The sequence below is a fragment of the Mus musculus genome, chromosome 14 (assembly GCF_000001635.26).
Source record: "Mus musculus strain C57BL/6J chromosome 14, GRCm38.p6 C57BL/6J".
Lineage (NCBI taxonomy): Eukaryota > Metazoa > Chordata > Mammalia > Rodentia > Muridae > Mus > Mus musculus.
The window spans coordinates 54,564,701-54,583,129 of record NC_000080.6 but is presented as its reverse complement, the minus strand read 5'-3'; the positions used below and the strand labels follow the sequence as shown (position 1 = coordinate 54,583,129).

Sequence of the window (18,429 nt, the reverse complement as noted above, 5' to 3'; positions counted from 1 at the left end):
AGGCTGAGGCAGGAGGATCAGAAGTTTGAGGACACCCTGTCTCAGGGAAACCAAACCAAACCAAAACTAAACAAACAAACAAAAACCCAAACAGTAATGGGCCCTGAGGGTAAAGGCAATAGTATCAGGAGAGTAAGGTCTTCCTCGGTCACTCAACAAATTTGAGGCCAGCATGGGCTACATGAGACCCTGTCTGCAAACAGCAATCAACTGATTCCTCCGGTGCCGTGCACTGTGTTAGGGGCTGTGCGCACAAAGTTGGTAAGCTGAGACCATCAGGTTTCATTGAACAGTCAGGAAGCATGGTGACAGCGTAGGCAAATGACCTGCGATAAGGGCGATCACTGGGGTCACTAACATGCTTGTGTAGCTGGGTGTGGCCTATCAGAGACAGTGAGGTTTAAAGTAATACCTGGAAGAGGGGGAGGCATTAACCAGGAGAGGGGCAAAGGCCAGGAGGACGAGCCAAACAGACCAGGCACAGAAGTCCAGAGGCAAGAGTGAGTGCAGGCAAGGGTTGCTTCTTCTGTAGATGGTTAGAGGAGGACATGACGCCAAGGAAAGAGCCAGGAGACCATAAGTCACATAGCGACATACAGTCGTTGGCTGAGGGGCAGCAAGAAATTACAGAGAGGAATTAATTTGGTTTGGAAATGTGGGGGAGGGGTGTTTCCTGTAGCCCAGGCTCACTCTTGAAATCATCATGTAACCAAGGATAACCTCCAGTCCCCAATCCTTGTGCTTCTTCCTCTCATGTCACCCTGCTGGTTTTTCGTGGTGCTGGAAGTTAAACCCAGGGCCTCCAGTGTAATGGGCAAATATTTTACCAAATGAGCTACACCACAGCCCTCACTGAAACGCTTGAGATGACGAGACGATCATTTTTGTGTATGGTATGACTCTCTTGACCTCAGGATAGAAGAGGGCTGGGAAGCAAGCCTGACTGTGTCCTGCCATTGGGGTAGTGAGGGTGGGGGATGGGGAAGGGCGGGCAAGCAACCGAGGTGTCTAGGAAGCAGAATTGATACAACGAGGCTTGCAGGATTTGGGTAGGCTTGAAGATGAGAAGGAAAATGGTCTGGAGAGATGACTCAACAGTTAGCTCTGGCTGCTCTTCCAGACAACCCAGGTTCATTTCCCAGCCCCCACATGGCAGCTCGTAACCACCTGTAACTCCAAGTCCAAAGGCCCCTCCGCTGGTCTCCTTGGGCACCAGACATGCTTATGGGGTACAGACGTACACACAGGCAAAACACCCATTAAGTAAAATCACAGTGAGAGACAGAGAGGGGAGGAGAGAGAGAGAGCGCTATGGTTCTTTCTCAGCAAAGAGTGGTTGTAGGCATGCGTGGGGAGAGGGGCTCAAGTTAACACAAATATTGGGTGTTTCCGAGGCTATCAAGAGACGTGTTAGCATTAGCATGGGGTGGTTATCATTGGCTTATTTCTTGTGGCACTAGAGACTGACTTTTGAACCAAATACAGAGTCAGCAGTAACCCCCACTGAGCTATACCCTCAGCCCTCTCTTTACTTTTATTTTGAGACAAGACAAGGTGTTATTATCTTGAACTTAAGAGCAAATCTTGAATTTATGATCTTCCTGCCTCCAGCTTCCTCATAGTAGGACTACAAGTACCCATTGTCACACCTGGCCAGTCATTTGAGGTGTTTTTGTTTTGCTTTTCTGGTGTTTCAATACAGGATGTCCTGGAACTTGCTCTGTAGACCAGGCTGGCGTCAAGCTTAGATCCACCTGCCACTGTCTCCTGAGTGCTGGGATTAAAGGTGCTGCCACCACCAGGTTGTCATTTGAGGGTTCTTTTATTTTTATTTATTTATTTATTTTTAAATATGTAAGGCTTCACGAATTTGTATGTCATCCTTGCGCAGAGGCCATGCTAATCTTCTCTGTATCGTTCCAATTTTAGTATATGTGCTGCGGAAGCGAGCACTTTTATTTTTTATTTTTATTTATATGAATACACTGTAGCTGCCTTCCAACACACACCAGAAGAGTGCATCAGATCCCATTACAGATGGTTGTGAGCCACCATGTGGATGCTGGGAATTGAACTCAGGACCTCTGGAAGAGCAGTCAGTGCTCTTAACCACTGAGCCATCTCTCCAGCCTCCGGGGGAGGATTGTTTATTTATTTTTTTAAATAATTATTTATGTATATGGGTACACTGTAGCTGTCTTCATACACTAGAAGAGGGCATCAGGATCCCATTACAGATGGTTGTGAGCCACCATCTGGATGCTGGAAATTGAGCTGAAGACCTATGGAAGAGCAGTCAGTGCTCTTAACCACTGAGCCATCTCTCTGGCCCCTGTCATTTGAGTTTTTAACTGCAAAAAAGTCTGGGTTAAGAAGTCAGATATGGGGCTGGTGAGATGGCTTAGTGGGTAAGAGCACCCGACTGCTCTTCCAAAGGTCCTAAGTTCAAATCCCAGCAACCATATGGTGGCTCACAACCACCCGTACTGAGATCTGATGCCCTCTTCTGGTGCATCTGAAGACAGCTACAGAGTACTTACATATAATAAATAAATAAATAAACAAATAAATAAACAAATAAATCTCAAATGACAGCATGCTGGGGGTTTAAAAAAAAAAAAAGAAGAAGAAGTCAGATATGTCAGCTGGTCAGTGGTGGCTGGCACACACCTTTAATCCCAGCACTCAGGAGGCAGAGGTAGGCAGATTTCTGGATTCCAGGCCAGCCTGGTCTACAGAGCAAGTTCCAGGACAGCTAGGGCTACACAGAGAAACCATGTCTCAAAAGACCAAAAACCCCAAAACCAAAACAAACAAAAACAAACCAAAACAAAAAAGAAGCCAGCTGTGTATATAGAGTATTATTACAGTTTTTGGTGATGAAGAAGGCTTGCTAAAGTCAGGCCTGGTAGCATGTGCCCGAAGCTCTAGCATTCAGGAGGCAGAGGCAGGAGGATTTGATTTTGAGGACAGCTCTCACAACAGTCAAATTCTGTATCAAAACAAAGGGCATGGTGACTTAGTGGCTCTGCTGGCAAGCATGACAACCCAAAGACCTTCATGGTAGCAAGAGAAATGTAAGTGGTCCTCTGGCTTCCACATGAGCATCAAGGGGTGTGCTTGCATAAGTGCACGTGCACGTGCTCACACACTCATACACACACACACACAGATACACACAAACAAATATAAATATGATCAAAAATAAATAAAAGAGGGCTGCTTCTGGAGCTCCAGCCCCAGGCTGGACTTCCCCTGAGGGCATGAGCCTACTGGGTGGGGCGTGCTCCATCAGGGCGCCTCTTTGTCCTCTAACAGGAAGTTTCTGCTTCCTATTACCCCAGCTGTTCGTCCCAGCTATGCCCACTGTAGCCAAGCCAGACTTTGGGTAGGCCTTTTTAGGAGCTTCAAAACTTTTCTTACGTTTTCCTCTTCTCTTTCATCTAGGGTGGTGGTACACAGCTTTAATCAGCACTTGCGAGACAGAGACAGGAGAATCTCTGAATTCAGGGCCAGCCTGCTCTACATACCATTCTAGGATAACACAGAGAGACCCCATCTCAAAAAACTAAATAACAGGGTCACTTTCCTCTTCACCCCCAAAGTCAAAACTTCTAAATATTAGAGGTGTGCTGAGACCTCAGACATCCCTGGAAGACCCTCAATCATCCTTGCATCAGGGGGTAGGGGTGGGGGTTGGGCAGGACCCTCATGCTAGTTGTGAAAAAGCTGCCCACAATGGGTTGCAACCTGACAGGTTACTTCGTTACTGATGTTTTTAGCCTCAGAGGAAAATTTAGAGATCAGAGAAAAGCTGTAGTCTTGACCAGGGACAGACTGGCTATCTAGAGAAATCAATTCTGAGTTAAAATACAACTTAGACAAAGAGGTCAGTTTCCTTGTCCTTTTGGTGTGGTTTGGGGACGCCCCGTAGCCCTGACTGACACTGAACTCACAGATCATCTTGCCTGTGCCTCCCTGAGTGCCTGGGTTAATTGCAGTGTCAGAATCCCTGGCCTTTTTGTTTTGAGAGAAAGGTTTATGTAGCACAGGCTGTCCTAGAACTCACTACATAACCCAGACCGACCTCAAACCATCTGTTCTCCTGGCTTCAGACTTCTCAGTGCTGTGAATAGGTACGCAATGCCTGCCTTCTCCTCCCCACTCCCTAGGGATATAAAATTATAAAAGATTCTCAAAATATACAAATGAAAATAATATGCATGAGTTGTGTGCGTGTCATTTTCATAGACCCTAAATACAAAAAGGAAGCCAGATGTGGTGGCCCAGACCTTTAATTCCAGCACGTGAGAGGCAGAGGCAGGCAGGTCTCTGAGTTATAGGCCAGTCTGGTCTACAGAGTGAGTTCCAGGACAGCCAGGACTACCCAGAGGAACCCCACCCCCACCCCCACCCCCACCCCGTTTGGGGGTGGGTGGAAAGAAAGTAATTTCCCACCATTTCCTATCTCTCACCATCTGAGGTGTTATTTTTGGATAGAAAACAAAAGCTGCCTGGTTCTGGTTTTAGTCAAGCGTGTCTTTCCTTGATCATTGGTCATTATTACGTCTTACCCCTTTCCACCCTCAACATTTATCTAGTCCACTCCCCTTAAGAATGGCTGTCCACTCTGCCATCAGCCTCTTATGAGGAAGCCATGAGAGGGTCGGAGTTGGGAGAGTGTAACCTTGCCTGAAAAAATCACACTTTTTGATCTCTAGCCACCTAAAATGCTCGCTAAAAGTTTCACTTCTCAACACCAGGGGGTGTCTCTTCCCGTGTCTCGCTCTATTGCCCTTAGGGTTGCCTTAGTCCAAAACCTTTCTCCGTGTTTTTATGTACACACTAAATCTTCCTCTTGTCCCTCTAGCGACAGGGATCAGCCTGTTATTTTCCTCGCTTCTTTTCATATAAGCACATAAACCTCGTATCCTCCCACTCCACCATCAGAGAATCATGGGGCTAGAAAGTGCTTTTTTTATTGCAGCTTATCTGTTTGTCTCTCAAGTCTCCGGACCAACTTGTCCTTTCCCTGCTTTATGCATTCGTTGGTCTTGCAGCTCCCACACTTCTTGCCTGCGCCTCCTTGCCTCTCAGAGCTATCTTTACACACGGGTCTCTGGACCTCCTACATATCCACCTTTCATCTTCCTCTTACGGTTGGCCCCCTGTCTTATCACTTCTGTGACATCTCTCACCGTCTCCCCCGCAGTCCTCACTCTAGGAACAGTATCACGATATTTCTGTAGAACAAGCCCTTTTCTTCCCAACGTTGATGGATACATTCCACAGTGCCCCTCCGCGCATTCCAACTGTAAACAAAGAGTTCCTTTTCACTCCCCCTCCCCCAGTCTAAACTCTTGAATTTTGTGGACGCAGCTGCCCAATCTGCCCCTTGACCTTTTACGTCCTGTCTGCAGCTCTCCACCTCGGAGGCAGCTTCCACAGTTCCCTGCTTGTGATGCCCAGGAAATCCTTGCGCGGACACCTCAACCCGGGGTGCACACCGCGCTCCGCCCTTCCCGGAAAGTAGATCCGGCCAGGCAGACAAAAGTTTGGAGAAGTTGGGTCCGTGCAAGTGAGAGCCAGGGGGGCGGGCCGGGCCGGCGGGCGGTGGCGCGAGCGGACGCGTGGACAGACCTGCGGAGGACAGCCGCTACCGTGGGCCCTGCCAGCCGCGCGCGGACCCTCTCGCTGGGGCATGCTTCGGGATCGCGGGCACCCGGCACCTGGGCCGCTCGCTGAGCCCCCGTGAGTGACTTGCATCCCAGGAATCCGAGCCCCGGGGAACTCGAGCCCGGCCTCTGGCCGAAACACTGCAGCGTGCCGGGCGAGGAGGGGGCTGCAGGCCCCAGATCCGTGGGCATGGAACGGTTAGGGGAGAAAGCCAGTCGTCTGCTAGAAAAGTTGAGACTCTCGGACTCCGGCAGCGCCAAGTTCGGCCGCAGAAAGGGCGAAGCGAGCCGGTCTGGGTCTGATGGGACCCCCGGAGCAGGCAAGGGACGCTTAAGCGGGTTGGGGGGACCTAGGAAGTCAGGACACCGTGGAGCGAATGGGGGGCCTGGAGATGAACCTTTGGAACCGGCCAGGGAGCAAGGGCCCCTGGACGCCGAGCGGAACGCACGCGGCTCCTTTGAAGCGCAGCGCTTCGAAGGGTCCTTTCCCGGGGGGCCGCCGCCCACTCGAGCCCTGCCTCTGCCTCTGTCGTCGCCTCCTGATTTTCGGCTGGAGACCACGGCTCCAGCCCTTAGCCCTCGCTCCAGCTTCGCCAGTAGCTCGGCCAGCGATGCGAGCAAGCCATCTAGCCCCCGGGGCAGCCTGCTGCTGGACGGAGCCGGGGCCAGCGGAGCCGGAGGTAGCCGGCCGTGCAGCAATCGGACCAGCGGCATCAGCATGGGCTACGACCAGCGCCACGGGAGCCCGCTGCCCGCGGGGCCGTGCCTATTCGGCCTCCCGCTGACCACTGCTCCTGCGGGCTACCCTGGAGGGGCTCCGTCCGCCTACCCGGAGCTCCACGCTGCCCTGGACCGACTATGTGCCCATCGGTCCGTGGGATTCGGCTGCCAGGAGAGCCGTCACTCGTACCCCCCGGCCCTGGGCAGCCCCGGAGCTCTAACCGGAGCCGTGGTGGGAACAGCGGGTCCTTTGGAGAGACGTGGGGCGCAACCCGGACGACACTCGGTTACAGGCTACGGGGACTGCGCCGCGGGGGCCCGTTACCAGGACGAGCTAACAGCATTGCTGCGTTTGACCGTGGCTACCGGTGGGCGAGAAGCGGGTGCTCGCGGGGAACCCTCGGGGATTGAGCCGTCGGGTCTGGAGGAGTCTCCTGGTCCCTTCGTTCCAGAGGCCTCCCGATCACGGATACGGGAGCCAGAGGCCAGAGAAGATTACTTTGGTAAGTAGGAAAGAAGAAGCTAGGGAACCGAGAGACCGGTCAATGTGTGCGGTTACCCATCGCCCCGACAGCACAAATTGCTGGGGCCGGGAGTTGCAGGTGGAGACCCCAGATTTTTCTAATATGGAAAAGGGCGGACCCTAGAGCACTTGCTCAGTCCAGCCAGGTTTCTAATGGAACCAGGCTGATGATCCCTGACAAATTCAACTCTTGATTTTTCTCGGGAGTCCCATTTTTCTCAAGCATCGTGGCACGACGGCCTGTCGCAGTAGGAGGCCTCGGAAGGAGGAGGAGGCGCTGCGGGGCCAGGAGAGCATCCTCTCGCGCCCCCCTCGCGGCTGGGCTCCTGCAAGCTCCGGCGTGCCGCGCCCCCACCCGCTCCTTGCTCCACCCGTAGGAATTCGGGGAATGCGCGGGGGGCGGGGCGGGCGGCCGCGTGCGTGCCGACTCCTGCCCTGGCGCTCCAGGTGCCGTGGGCGACGCCCGCCAGGCGGAGGGGTGGGGAGCGTGTGCTTGCGTTGGGGGATGTTTGCTAGCTCCCGCGCAGTCTTGCCTGCTGTCGGGGAAATGGAGCCTGATAGGGAAGCCTGATAGGAAAGCAAGGATTCAAGTCCTGCCCGGTCCCGCCCCAGTCCTGATGGTGAGGTGTGTGCTGGTGGCCTTTTAAAATAGGCCAGTACCTATCCGCCTGTTTTCACCAGTTTCCGGAAATCAGGGCAAAACCAGTGACCCCGCTTGAGACCATTACACCTATTCCGTATGACTACCAAGTTTTACCTGTCTGAGTCCCTCCATAACTTGACCAGCATCCAGAAGGAAGTAGCCCTGCCTCCCTGCTCCTGTTGAGGAAACCTGGCCATGGTCTCTCTCCAATACTCGAAATTTTAAAGAAGTGTCGATCGCTTGTTAGAGCTGGGCGGTGGGGTGTTATCAAAACTCACAGACATTACTTAATTATAAAAAGTAGTCAGGATTTAAATGTGTACTCCCACTCGCCCCTGGACTCTGGGGGGTCTCCAGTTTTCCAAGTAACCTCGATTTTTTTCCCCTAGCATTCAAGTTCCTTTGCCCCTCCCCCCACGGCTAGTCGTCCCCCCTCCCCCCCAGAGAAGGATAACTGGAAGTTCAAAGGTAGCAGCAGAACCTTAGTAGGCTAGAATTCAATACACACACACCTTTTTTTTCACCTTCTAGGGAAGGGGGGACGCAGGGCAGACGATATAAATCACTTTGATCAAGGGAGACAGTAGCAGGGCCCATTTAGGAATTTCCTTTTGAGGCCCAAGAGTGAGCTGGGAAAAGAAGCCTCACTGGCTAAGCCATCAGAGCCCAAAGTAAGAAAGGCTCAGAAAGTGCTGTAAAGTGGCAGGAAGAAGCTAGGTGTGGATGCTCTGTGAGTGGAGGTGAGGCAGACGTGCCTGAGCATCGTCCTCTTTCCACAGTATCTGTGGCTTCCCACAGAAAGGCTCTGCCAGGACCCCCTGGCATGGCAGTCTTGGGCAAATTTCCCTGATCCTGAGAGAGAACACACACCTTTTGAACTCAGAAATGAGGCCAGGTTGCCTCCTTTGATAGCCCCTTACAAGCAGCTCTGTGTCCTAGTGCTAGCCTGATGCTAACCCTTTTCCTGCTGCCTCTGGTTAGGGGCCCTCTTCCTTGGCTTCGGCTCTGCCCAGCTGCCAGAGGGTGGGAGCAGAACAGGCCTGGGCCCATCAGTTGCTGCAGCTGCTGCACCAGCTCCCAGAGCCCCTGGGCAAAGACTGGGATGGGCCCCAACAGGCAGAGAGTGTGGCACTGTGCCGAGGGGGAGAGGTGGGGCAGGCCCGTTGGGATCTGCTCCCCAAAGACAGGTCTTAGCCCTCAGTCATGGGCCTGGAATTGGGGAGTGGAGGGAAGGAAGAACACGCCCAGGAAAGGCTGGTTCCAGAACCAGGTGTATGTATGCAGCTTAGTGGAGAGTGCCAGGGAAGAGCAGCTAAGCCCTGTTTTCACGGGGCAGGAAGGAGGTAGGGTCTGCTACCGACCCCTCCCCTCAAGTCCTATACAGTCCTCGTCCCTGAAGACCCAACTATGTTCTTAGCAGTAAGTACAGGAGTGTTCACGTGGCCCATCTACATAAAAAACCCATTGCTAGGCCAGATCAAGTTTTATGAATGGTAAAACTGAACTCCCAGAAAGACTTAAGGGGGCCTGGGTTGCTTCCTTTAGGAAGTTTTTCACGCCCCCCAGGTGCTGCAGAGCCCCTGTGTGAAACAAAGCGTCTTTAACTTAGCCGTTTTTTAAATAAATTAGGTAGTATGCTAAGCACCAAAGACGTGTTTGAAGAGTATCCGGTAATTGATAAGAATGGATCTGCCTAGTCAAGAGCGTGCCGCATCCTACTTCTCTCTTTAGGTTTTGAGACAGGGTCTTAGCTTGATCTCAGGCTTCACCTGCTGGGTAGCCAAGGTGAGCTCCCTTTGTCCTGCCTCTATATCCTGAGCGCCGGCCACTCTCACACCCATATTATTTGGTGCCAGGGATGGAATCCAGGGCTTCCTCCATGGTAGGCAAGCATTCTACAGGTTGAGCTTACAGCTCCAAACCCCCTCCCCCTGCACCCCGTTTCTAGTTACCCTATCTTCTCCAAAGGAGACTGTGCCCCTTGGCACATCAGGCAAGAAAGCTTGGGGATGATTGCTTGGGTTTGGGCTGGGGAGATAAGAGTGTGACTGTCCCCCCGACTCTTCTTATCTCAGGCACCTGTATCAAGTGCAACAAAGGTATCTATGGGCAGAGCAATGCCTGCCAGGCCCTGGACAGCCTCTACCACACCCAGTGCTTTGTCTGCTGCTCCTGTGGTGAGTGTACCTGCAGCTTAAGCCCCCCACCCCCACCGGCCAAACCCTGATGCAAAGGAGCACCTGCCAGGACCCATGGCTGTCCCATTCCCTTGTCTGAGCACTAGCTACCTGCCTTGTCCTCCCCCGGGGCTGTCTCTCAGCCTCCCTGCTCCGTCCTCTGAACCTCTCTTTCTCCTGTGCCTCCCTGCCGGCCCAGCTTTGGGCTCCAGCCCCACCTCTTCTTTGGTGAGGTTTGGTCTTGGGCAGCAGAGTTGCCTGGGGCGACGGTGAAAGACTGGAATGTGGGAAGGGCGGGGTGTGGGCTGGGGGAATGGGGAGCTTTGGGGGGTGCGGGAGGGGGTTTTTCTCTTGGCTGGTCAGAGTTCAGCCACCTCACTAGAGTGGAGGCCATCGGGCCATGCCAAGCTGATGACATCACACCGGAGGAATGTCTGCTGCTGCTGTTAGCTCAGGAGGCCCTCGGTGGGGGTGCTCCCCCCCCCACACCCTCCCTCACCTCTCATTATCCCTTCCACACTGCTTACCCGGTCTGATTCCTGCTAACCCTCTAATCTCCTATCTCTGCCTGTCTGACTCTACCACTCAGCTTTTCCCTTCCTCCCCCCACTTCTGCCTGCATCTCTCTGGGCTGATCTGGCTGCCCTTTCCTTTAGGCCTCTTCCTGGTGTGCCCCCTCTTTTCCTCTCCCATGTCAGAAAGTGAGCCTTTCTCGACGACCCCCCCCAGCAGAACTGGAACTGGGGAGCCTTCTCCTTCTGCACTCTGTTCTTCTTGCTGTCTTTGACCGCTCAGATCTGATGGAGTAGCTTCAGATCCGTTGGAGTAGCTTCAGATCCGATGGAGTAGCTTCATGGGTGTCAGGCTAAAATGGTCTGCCATGTAGAGTTGGGGAAAAAAAATCCCAGGAGCCTCTGACCCCAAAGACTTGTGTTCCTTGAAGCCCTCAAACAAAGCAGTAGCTTCCAAAGATGCCCTGACCACCACAGAGGCTAGACAGACGCGTGAGAATAGGATGGCTACAGTGAAATGAAGAATCCTGGGCTAAAACATCCCAGAGGCTAAGGCCTGGAACCAGTGTTCCATGCAAATCAAATAATACCTAGTCTAGTCAGAGCTTCTTAGCAGGTACACCAGCCTGGCCTGACCTTGGCTCTCTCTTAGGTGGCTCCCCATGCCTTGAGCCCTGAGGAGGTGTGGGTGGCAGACAGCTATTGAAGACACAGGAGCTAGAGGAGGAAGGAGCAGAAACGTTGTTCCGCTGGAATGAAGCCAAAGCCAATTGGAATTGTATCGTACTGGATTTTTTTTTTTCCTTTGAGGCAGGCTTTACTGTGTGTAGGCCATGCTGACCTTAAACTCTTGGTCTTTCTGTCTCTGTCACATGGATATGGGGTTTTTGTTTAGGAAGGGAAAATAGACCACACTTAGGAGGAAAGCTTTAAATAAAGTCCAGGTCCAAATGTCCTGTCAGGATTGGGGAGCAGGGGCCAGAAGAGGAAGAGCCCTGTGTGGGGGCTCCAGCGTTAACCTCCAGCGCCTCCTCTGCTGCTTCTAGGACGAACTTTGCGGTGCAAGGCTTTCTACAGCGTCAATGGCTCTGTCTACTGTGAGGAAGACTATCTGGTGAGTGAAGGGCCGAGGCTTGGCTTTCACAGTGGGACCCCGGCGGCCGGCGGGTTCCATCACAGTTTTCAGCGTGGTAACTCTGTCCTGTCTCCTCTCTAGTTTTCAGGGTTTCAGGAGGCAGCTGAGAAGTGCTGTGTCTGCGGCCACTTGATTCTAGAGAAGGTAAGGAACGCCCCTTCAGCTGGGTTTTGGGGGCCACCGGCCTGAAGGGCAAGAACTAGTGGCATTGCAAATAGAGAGCCTTTTGCTAGATGGTCATTTTCTTACCCGTCCTCCCCAAAGCTGCCTCACGGTGATCCCCTGTGAGAGCCAGTCCGTAGTCTCAGCCTCCAAGGGCGTCTGTGATCTGTCCCTTCCCTGATTCTGGACACAGCTGCCCTCCAGCCTGAGCTACGTGAATCGGCTCCCTTTTCTGCTACTGGTCGGAAACAGCTGGAACTCAGCTTTCTTTTCTGTATAAGAAGAAGGAATTGGGTTAAGGTTTACAGGATCCATGATCCTTGACTGTTGCTGTCTAGTAGCTACCTGGGAAGAACTGACAAAAGGAATTCATTCTGGCACCCACCTCAAATTGTAATAAAAAAGAGGGGTGGTCTGTTAGTTGAGCGAATGCCACAAGACAGCCTGGGCTCCATCCTCAACCCTGCGCAAACCAGCCGTAGTGCGGCAGAGGGTGTCGGGGTCAAAGCCATCCTCAGCTATGCGGTGATGAGGTTTGGGTTTTCTCTCTATTTTTTCTTCTTGGTTTTGGGTTTTCAGGTAGTCCTGGCTGTCCTGGAACTCACAGAGATCAGCCTGCCTCTGCCTCCCAAGTGCTAGCACTAAAGGTCTGTCCTGCTGCTGCCAGGCTCCATAGAGGTTTTTTTTGTTTGTTTGTTTTGTTTTTGTTTTTGTGGGTTTTTTTTTTTTTTTTTTTTTCCCGAGACAGGGTTTCTCTGTATAGCCCTGGCTGTCTTGGAACTCACTCTGTAGACCAGGCTGGCCTTGAACTCAGAAATCCGCCTGCCTCTGCCTTCTGAGTGCTGGGATTAAAGGCGTGCGCCACCACGCCCGGCTTCCATAGAGTTTTTAAGGCCAGTCTTAAGATACTTTTGACCCTGTCTCCAAGAAAGACTCCTTGGTCCCCTCAAATTAGGTAGCATTCTTCTAGGAGGACTGGGGGTGGGGTGGGGTTGGTGGTGGAAAGGAACGTGATGGGTAGCTGGAGAGAGGCTGTGGGGACACTGATCCTTCTCCCGCCCGCCCTGTGAGCTAGATCCTCCAGGCCATGGGGAAGTCCTATCACCCGGGCTGCTTCCGATGCATCGTATGTAACAAGTGCCTGGACGGCGTCCCCTTCACTGTGGACTTCTCCAACCAGGTGTACTGTGTTACCGACTACCACAAGTGAGTCTGACCCCTGGGAGGAAATGTGGGCCTGGGCCCAGGGAGTCCTCAGCCTCACTTATCACTGTCTTCTTTTTTAGAAATTACGCCCCGAAATGTGCAGCCTGCGGACAACCCATCCTCCCCTCAGAGGTCAGTGTATCCAGAGTTCCTCGGGGCGGCCAGCGCTGCCGCCTCTGGGGAGGAGATGGGGACATGCAGCCTGGCCCTTGGGAAGTGGCACTTCGAAGGAATGTGCATTCTGTGAAAGATTCCCGTGTGACTCTGCTCTTGGGGTCACCACCCTGACCTAAACATCCGGACCTAGACTAGCTGGGCCCAGGCTCCATATCTTCTGTCCCCCGTACAGAGAACAAGGCTTTCTTTGGAAGTCAAGGTCACCAGATACAGGGACTGAAAAGGGGTGAAACTGTCCTTAAACTGGTAAAAAAAAAAGGGACAGGGATTATTTGAGCTGTGTGTGGAGAGGGTATGTCTAGAGGAAAAGCTACAGCCTCTTCCTTATATTGGCTTGTGCTCAGCCTTTGCCTTCCCCTGCCCCTCCCCCTCCCCCCTGCTTCTCAGCAGGAGGAAGCTAGCAAGTAAGGCTGAGCCCCTGTGTGTGGAGGGGAGCTAGAGGCCTGGAGGCATGGACAGTGCCAGGGTAGTGGGTAGCATTCTGGTAGGAGTTGCTTAAAAGATCTCAAAGCTACATGTTAGCTACGTGGAATCTAACTGCGGGAAGAGGCCTTTATAAACCCTCTTGATGGAGCAGGAGGGTTTCTGTGGTATGGGATGGGGATTTGGGGACACCATGCTCTGCTTATCCCCCATGGGACTCTACGTGTTTCAGGGCTGTGAGGACATTGTGAGGGTGATATCCATGGACCGTGATTATCACTTTGAGTGCTACCACTGTGAGGTAAGTGTTGGGGTTCGGGGATGATGTGGGGAAATCGGAATTTGGAAGGGGGATTCTTGGAATGACTGGGCATCTGTGGGAGGGATTTAGGATACAGAAAACCAGGACACTGCAGTGACCTATGTCCAGTCTCTCTTGTCCTCTAGCTTTTCTTTCTAATCCTAGTTCTTTTTAAATCTGGAATCTGGCTTCCCCAGCCTCTGAACTGCTGGAATGGGGCTTGTCTCATGATTTCTGCTGCTGCAGCGACCCCTGGTGTCCAGAAGAAGTATTTCTCGGGTTTTCACTTCAAGTCCACCCTTTCACCCTTCACCCTCCCTGGGGCCTTACCACTCACTTGTCCAGTCACCCGGAGTCTCCCAGGATGGCCTCAGGGTAGGGAGCCTGGGTGGAAGTGAACCAGTTGCCTTCTTCCCTAGGACTGCCGCATGCAGCTGAGTGACGAGGAAGGTTGCTGCTGTTTCCCTCTTGATGGACATTTGCTCTGCCACGGCTGTCACATGCAGCGCCTCAGTGCCCGGCAGCCCTCTACCAACTATATCTGAGCTGACGTTACTGCTGCCACCACCACTGTGGAGAAACTCTCTGGCCAGCGGAGGCAAGGAGTGTATTCTGCAATCCTTGTGAAGAGGTCTCTGGGGAGGCCCCGAAGGCCAGAGACCCAAAGATCCTAACATTCCAAATGGGCTGCGGAGGAGGAACCTTCTGGTTGCCGGGAGAGTTGACTGGTGTTCATTGCGTGCAGCCTGTGCTACAGTAGATGGGATGTAGCACACGCAGGCGGGTTTCAGTACTTCCTGAACGCCAGATTATAATGTATTTTTCCAGTGTATGTTTCTATATACGTCACACAATGTTCTGGTGCTGGATCACATGAGGGCATCACAGAAACCACCCCCAGTCTGTTGTACCCTATGCATGGAGTCAGTGGAACCTTTCCCACGGGATCCTATCTTTGTCTGCGCTAAGGGCTGGAAGCCCTGGACTTTGTGATGAGCCATTTCTTGGCTCTCTCCCTAAGGACTAGAGAGCTCCCCGTGTCTGTCTGCTGGGACTGGGACCAGCTCTGGGGGACCTTGCTGCCTGTGTTGCCTGTTTCTCAGGGACCTGGGGAGGCTAACTGGGGCCTGTCCCTGGTTGCTGTTTTGCTCTTCTGGGGGAAGAAATGAGCAGGTTTCTGGATGTGAAACTTGCCGGTGAGTAGGATGTCCCTGAAGCATCAGGCTAGCCCCACTCCCCCTGTTTAAGTGCACTGAGCCTGTAGCCCAGCATATGTGGATACATTGTAGCCACGTGTGCCTGTGCACCTCCCTCCCTACTCCTCTTTTCTCAGGTGACTTACGCTTAGTTCCCTAGCAGTAGCCTATCTTTTGAGACCCCTTTTTAAAAGGGATCCTGCATTGGATCTGACCTGTTACAACCCCACCACTCAAGGCATTGGGGAAGCTGGAGAGAAGAAAAATAGGTTGACTTGGTTCTAGCCGCTTGGCTGAAACTTGAATTCCCCTTAAGCAGGATGTCTTAAAGCCAGGTCACTTGCTGGCTGGAACTCAAGTTCATTTGATGACCAGGTTGCCAAGAGTCCTGTCCCCTACTGAGTGTTCTTATAGCTGCCTACATGTTTTGTTCTTTTCATTGCACTGAGCATTCAGTGATTCCTGCCTGTTCATCAAGAGTATGTCAGAGGTTTGTTTGGTTTTTGGTTTTTCGAGACAGGGTTTCTCTGTATAGCTCTGGCTGTCCTGGAACTCACTCTGTAGACCAGGCTGGCCTTGAACTCAGAAATCCGCCTGCCTCTGCCTCCCAAGCGTGGGATTAAAGGCGTGCGCCACCACGCCTGGCTTACTTCAGAGTTATTAGCAACCTACATTTATCAACTTTGTGGCACTTTGTGATACAAATGTTCCCTGCCTCCTTGGGTGTCTTCCTACTATGCCATTATTTCTCTGACACTTAAGAAAGAAAAAGTTGAAATTCTAGCAGTAAATACAGTTGATGCAGACACTTTGTGAGTGTATTGTGGTTCTTCTTTGCTGTTCACTATGGCTTCAATCCTTGAAGCCTTATGCCTTGAAGATGTAAAGGGGCTCTATGGATTCGCCTTGGTCTGGCTTCTCCATTCACATTGTTAAAATGTGATTGTGTCATAAACAAGTGAGTCTGGAAATGACTGACCTGAGGACAGAAGACCCACCCTTGAGGGTTATTCTAAAACTGTGCCAGCCATTCTGGGAATTACATGGGCAGGGTCTCTTGAGTGCAGAAGCACACCTTTGATCCCAGCACTCAAGAGGCAGAGACAGGAGAACTTCTGTGGGTTCAAGGCCAGCCTGGCCTACAGAATGAGCTCCAGAACAACCCAGGCTACACAGAGAAACCCTGTCTCAAAAACCCAAATCAACAGCAACAACCCCCAAAGCAGAAAACAAACAAACAGAAAACAAAGGAAAAGAAAAGAAGCTGGGCAGTGGTGGCACACACCTTTAAGCCCAGCACTTGGGAGACAGAGGCAAGTGGGTCTCTGGATTAGAAGCTAGCCTGTTCTACTAGCAAATTATGTGGCAGCCTGAGCTACAAAACAAACCAAGCCAGCAAGCAAGGAAGCAGAAGGATCAAAGGCAGATGATGGGGAGAATAAACATTGATCAAACATTTTGTTTAAAACTCAAAAAGTGGTTTGAGAATATTTTTAAAAAAATTTTTTTTTTTTAAATTTTGTGAATGTTTTGCCTTTAAGTGCATCATGTGCCCATGGAGCTCTCTGAACAAGAGGTTCTCAGATCATCTGGTACTGGAGCTACAGACTCCTTCCTGTGAGCTGCCATAGATGCTGAGAATGCAACCTGGGTCCCCTGAAAACTCAACTAGTGCTCTTCGCTGCTGAGCCATCTTTCTAGCCCTTGTTTTAAATCAATCTCTCTCTTTCTGTGTTTGTGTGTGTATGTGTGTCAGTGTCATGTGTATGCATAGTTGTCCAAGTAGACTAAAGGAGGCTATCTGTCAGGCCCTCCGTCCAGGAGCTGGAGTTACGTGCAGTGGGAGGTAACCTTGTGTGAGTGCTAGGAGCTGAACTCATCCTCTGCAGAAGTAGTGAGAATTCTAACCTACTGAGCCATCTCTCCAGTACCATCAAGCATTTGATTTATTAATTATTTATTTTATATGAGTGCTGTGTCTTCACACATACCAAAAGAGAGAATCAGGTGGTTGTGAGCCACCATGTGGGTACTGGGAATTGAACTCAGGACCTCTGGAAGACCAGTCAGTGTTCTTAACCTCGAGCCCCTTATTTTTTTATTTTTATTTTTGGTTTTTCAAGACATTTTCTTTGTGTAGCCTGGCTGTCCTAGAACTTGTTCTGTAGACCAGGCTGGCCTCAAACTCACAGAGATCTGCTTGCCTCTGCCTCCTGAGTGCTGGGACTAAAGGAGGGTGCCACCACCACCCATTGCCAGGTAGTTTGGTTTTGTTTGGTTTGGTTTCTTTTGTTTGTTTGTTTTTTTGTCATCCCCCCCCCCCCCCCCAAGACAGAGTTTCTCTGTATCACCCTGGCTGTCCTGGAACTCACTCTGTAGACCAGGCTGGCCTCGAACTCAAAAATCCACCTGCCTCTGCCTTCCAAGTGCTGGGATTAAAGGTGTGCGCCACCACACCCGGCTTGCCTGGTTCTATTTTAAATTTTCTTTTTACAATTATTTATTTATGGGGCAGGGGAATTTACCTACCGCCACCTGCATCTAGAGGTCAGAGGTATACCCTCTTGAATTCTGGTCAAATGCCTTTACCCATGGAGCCATTTTGCTGGCCCAGCAAATTCTTTTTTTTTTTTTTTTCCTTTTTCCGGAGCTGAGGACCGAACCCAGGGCCTTGGGCTTGCTAGGCAAGCGCTCTACCACTGAGCTAAATCCCCAACCCCAGCAAATTCTTTTTACTGTGTGTTGAATATTATTTTGCTTCCCGTTTGACTTGGAAAGGATGGGGTTGGCTGTGTGACATGAACAAATCAGGAAGAAGGGCGGTGGTTAGCTTTAGTGGGGGAAAGCCAAATAGGGCATGGTTTTAGATAATCCTGTCTCCTTCCTTCTTGAATGAAGACAGAGCGGCCTGGGGAGACATGCAGTGGGAAGGAGCACCTGCCCTACCAATGCACATCTGAGCTCCAATCCCAGCCTCCAAGTAAATGCCAGGCATGGCTGTGTGCACTGTAACCCAAGCACGGTGGAGACAGACTATTGCATCTTTTTAGATAGCTGACCAGTCAGCGTATGCCAAACAGCAAGTTTCTGCTTCAGTGAGAGACCCTGCTTGCAGGCAGTAAGACAGGGAGTAATAGAAGAAGACGCCCTGTGTCCTAGCACCTGTGAAACCTACTCATGCATATGTACCACACACAGGCCACACGTACACATCACAAACAAAACACCATGCATACATATATACACATATCACACACATAATATACAACACACATAGGTACACAAACACAAAAACACACAAACACACACATCATACACACCAGAAACAAAAATAGCATCTCTTGGCGATGCAACCCTTCCAGGGCCACACAGCTGAAAGATGCTGCAGACTCCTGGAGGTGAAGTGCCTTTCACCTCTTCCTATTTCTTTTACCGCAGTGACATCATAGGTAAATGACACAGGTGAAATTGTCATTGCGAGAAAAGCACTTTGCTAGGATGGTTAGGGACTTGGGCAACAAATTAAAACTCTGCGTTGGCTTTCGGTTGCTGTGTTGTTAGGACCCTTGGAAGCACCTT

The 18,429-nt window shown here is 51.5% G+C and overlaps 1 protein-coding gene and 1 pseudogene across 1 annotated transcript; one reads left to right on the top strand and one right to left on the bottom strand.

Moving 5' to 3' along the window:
- On the bottom strand, positions 1,749-2,054 carry Rnu6-ps1 (U6 small nuclear RNA, pseudogene 1; annotated as a pseudogene).
- On the top strand, positions 5,469-15,661 carry Ajuba (ajuba LIM protein). Its single transcript, NM_010590.5, has 8 exons — positions 5,469-6,898; positions 9,637-9,738; positions 11,297-11,364; positions 11,467-11,529; positions 12,623-12,753; positions 12,834-12,885; positions 13,586-13,654; positions 14,074-15,661. The coding sequence occupies exons 1-8, from the start codon at positions 5,866-5,868 to the stop codon at positions 14,197-14,199; spliced, it is 1,644 nt and encodes a 547-aa protein (NP_034720.2). The 5' UTR covers positions 5,469-5,865; the 3' UTR covers positions 14,200-15,661.
- The last annotated feature ends 2,768 nt before the right edge of the window (positions 15,662-18,429 follow it).

Coding starts and splice junctions, on each gene's coding strand:
- Ajuba (NM_010590.5), top strand. CDS start 5,866: ATGGAACGGTTAGGGGAGAAAGCCAGTCGTCTGCTAGAAAAGTTGAGA. Junction 6,899..9,636: donor GGCCAGAGAAGATTACTTTG/GTAAGTAGGAAA, acceptor TTCTTATCTCAG/GCACCTGTATCAAGTGCAAC. Junction 12,754..12,833: donor TGTGTTACCGACTACCACAA/GTGAGTCTGACC, acceptor CTTCTTTTTTAG/AAATTACGCCCCGAAATGTG.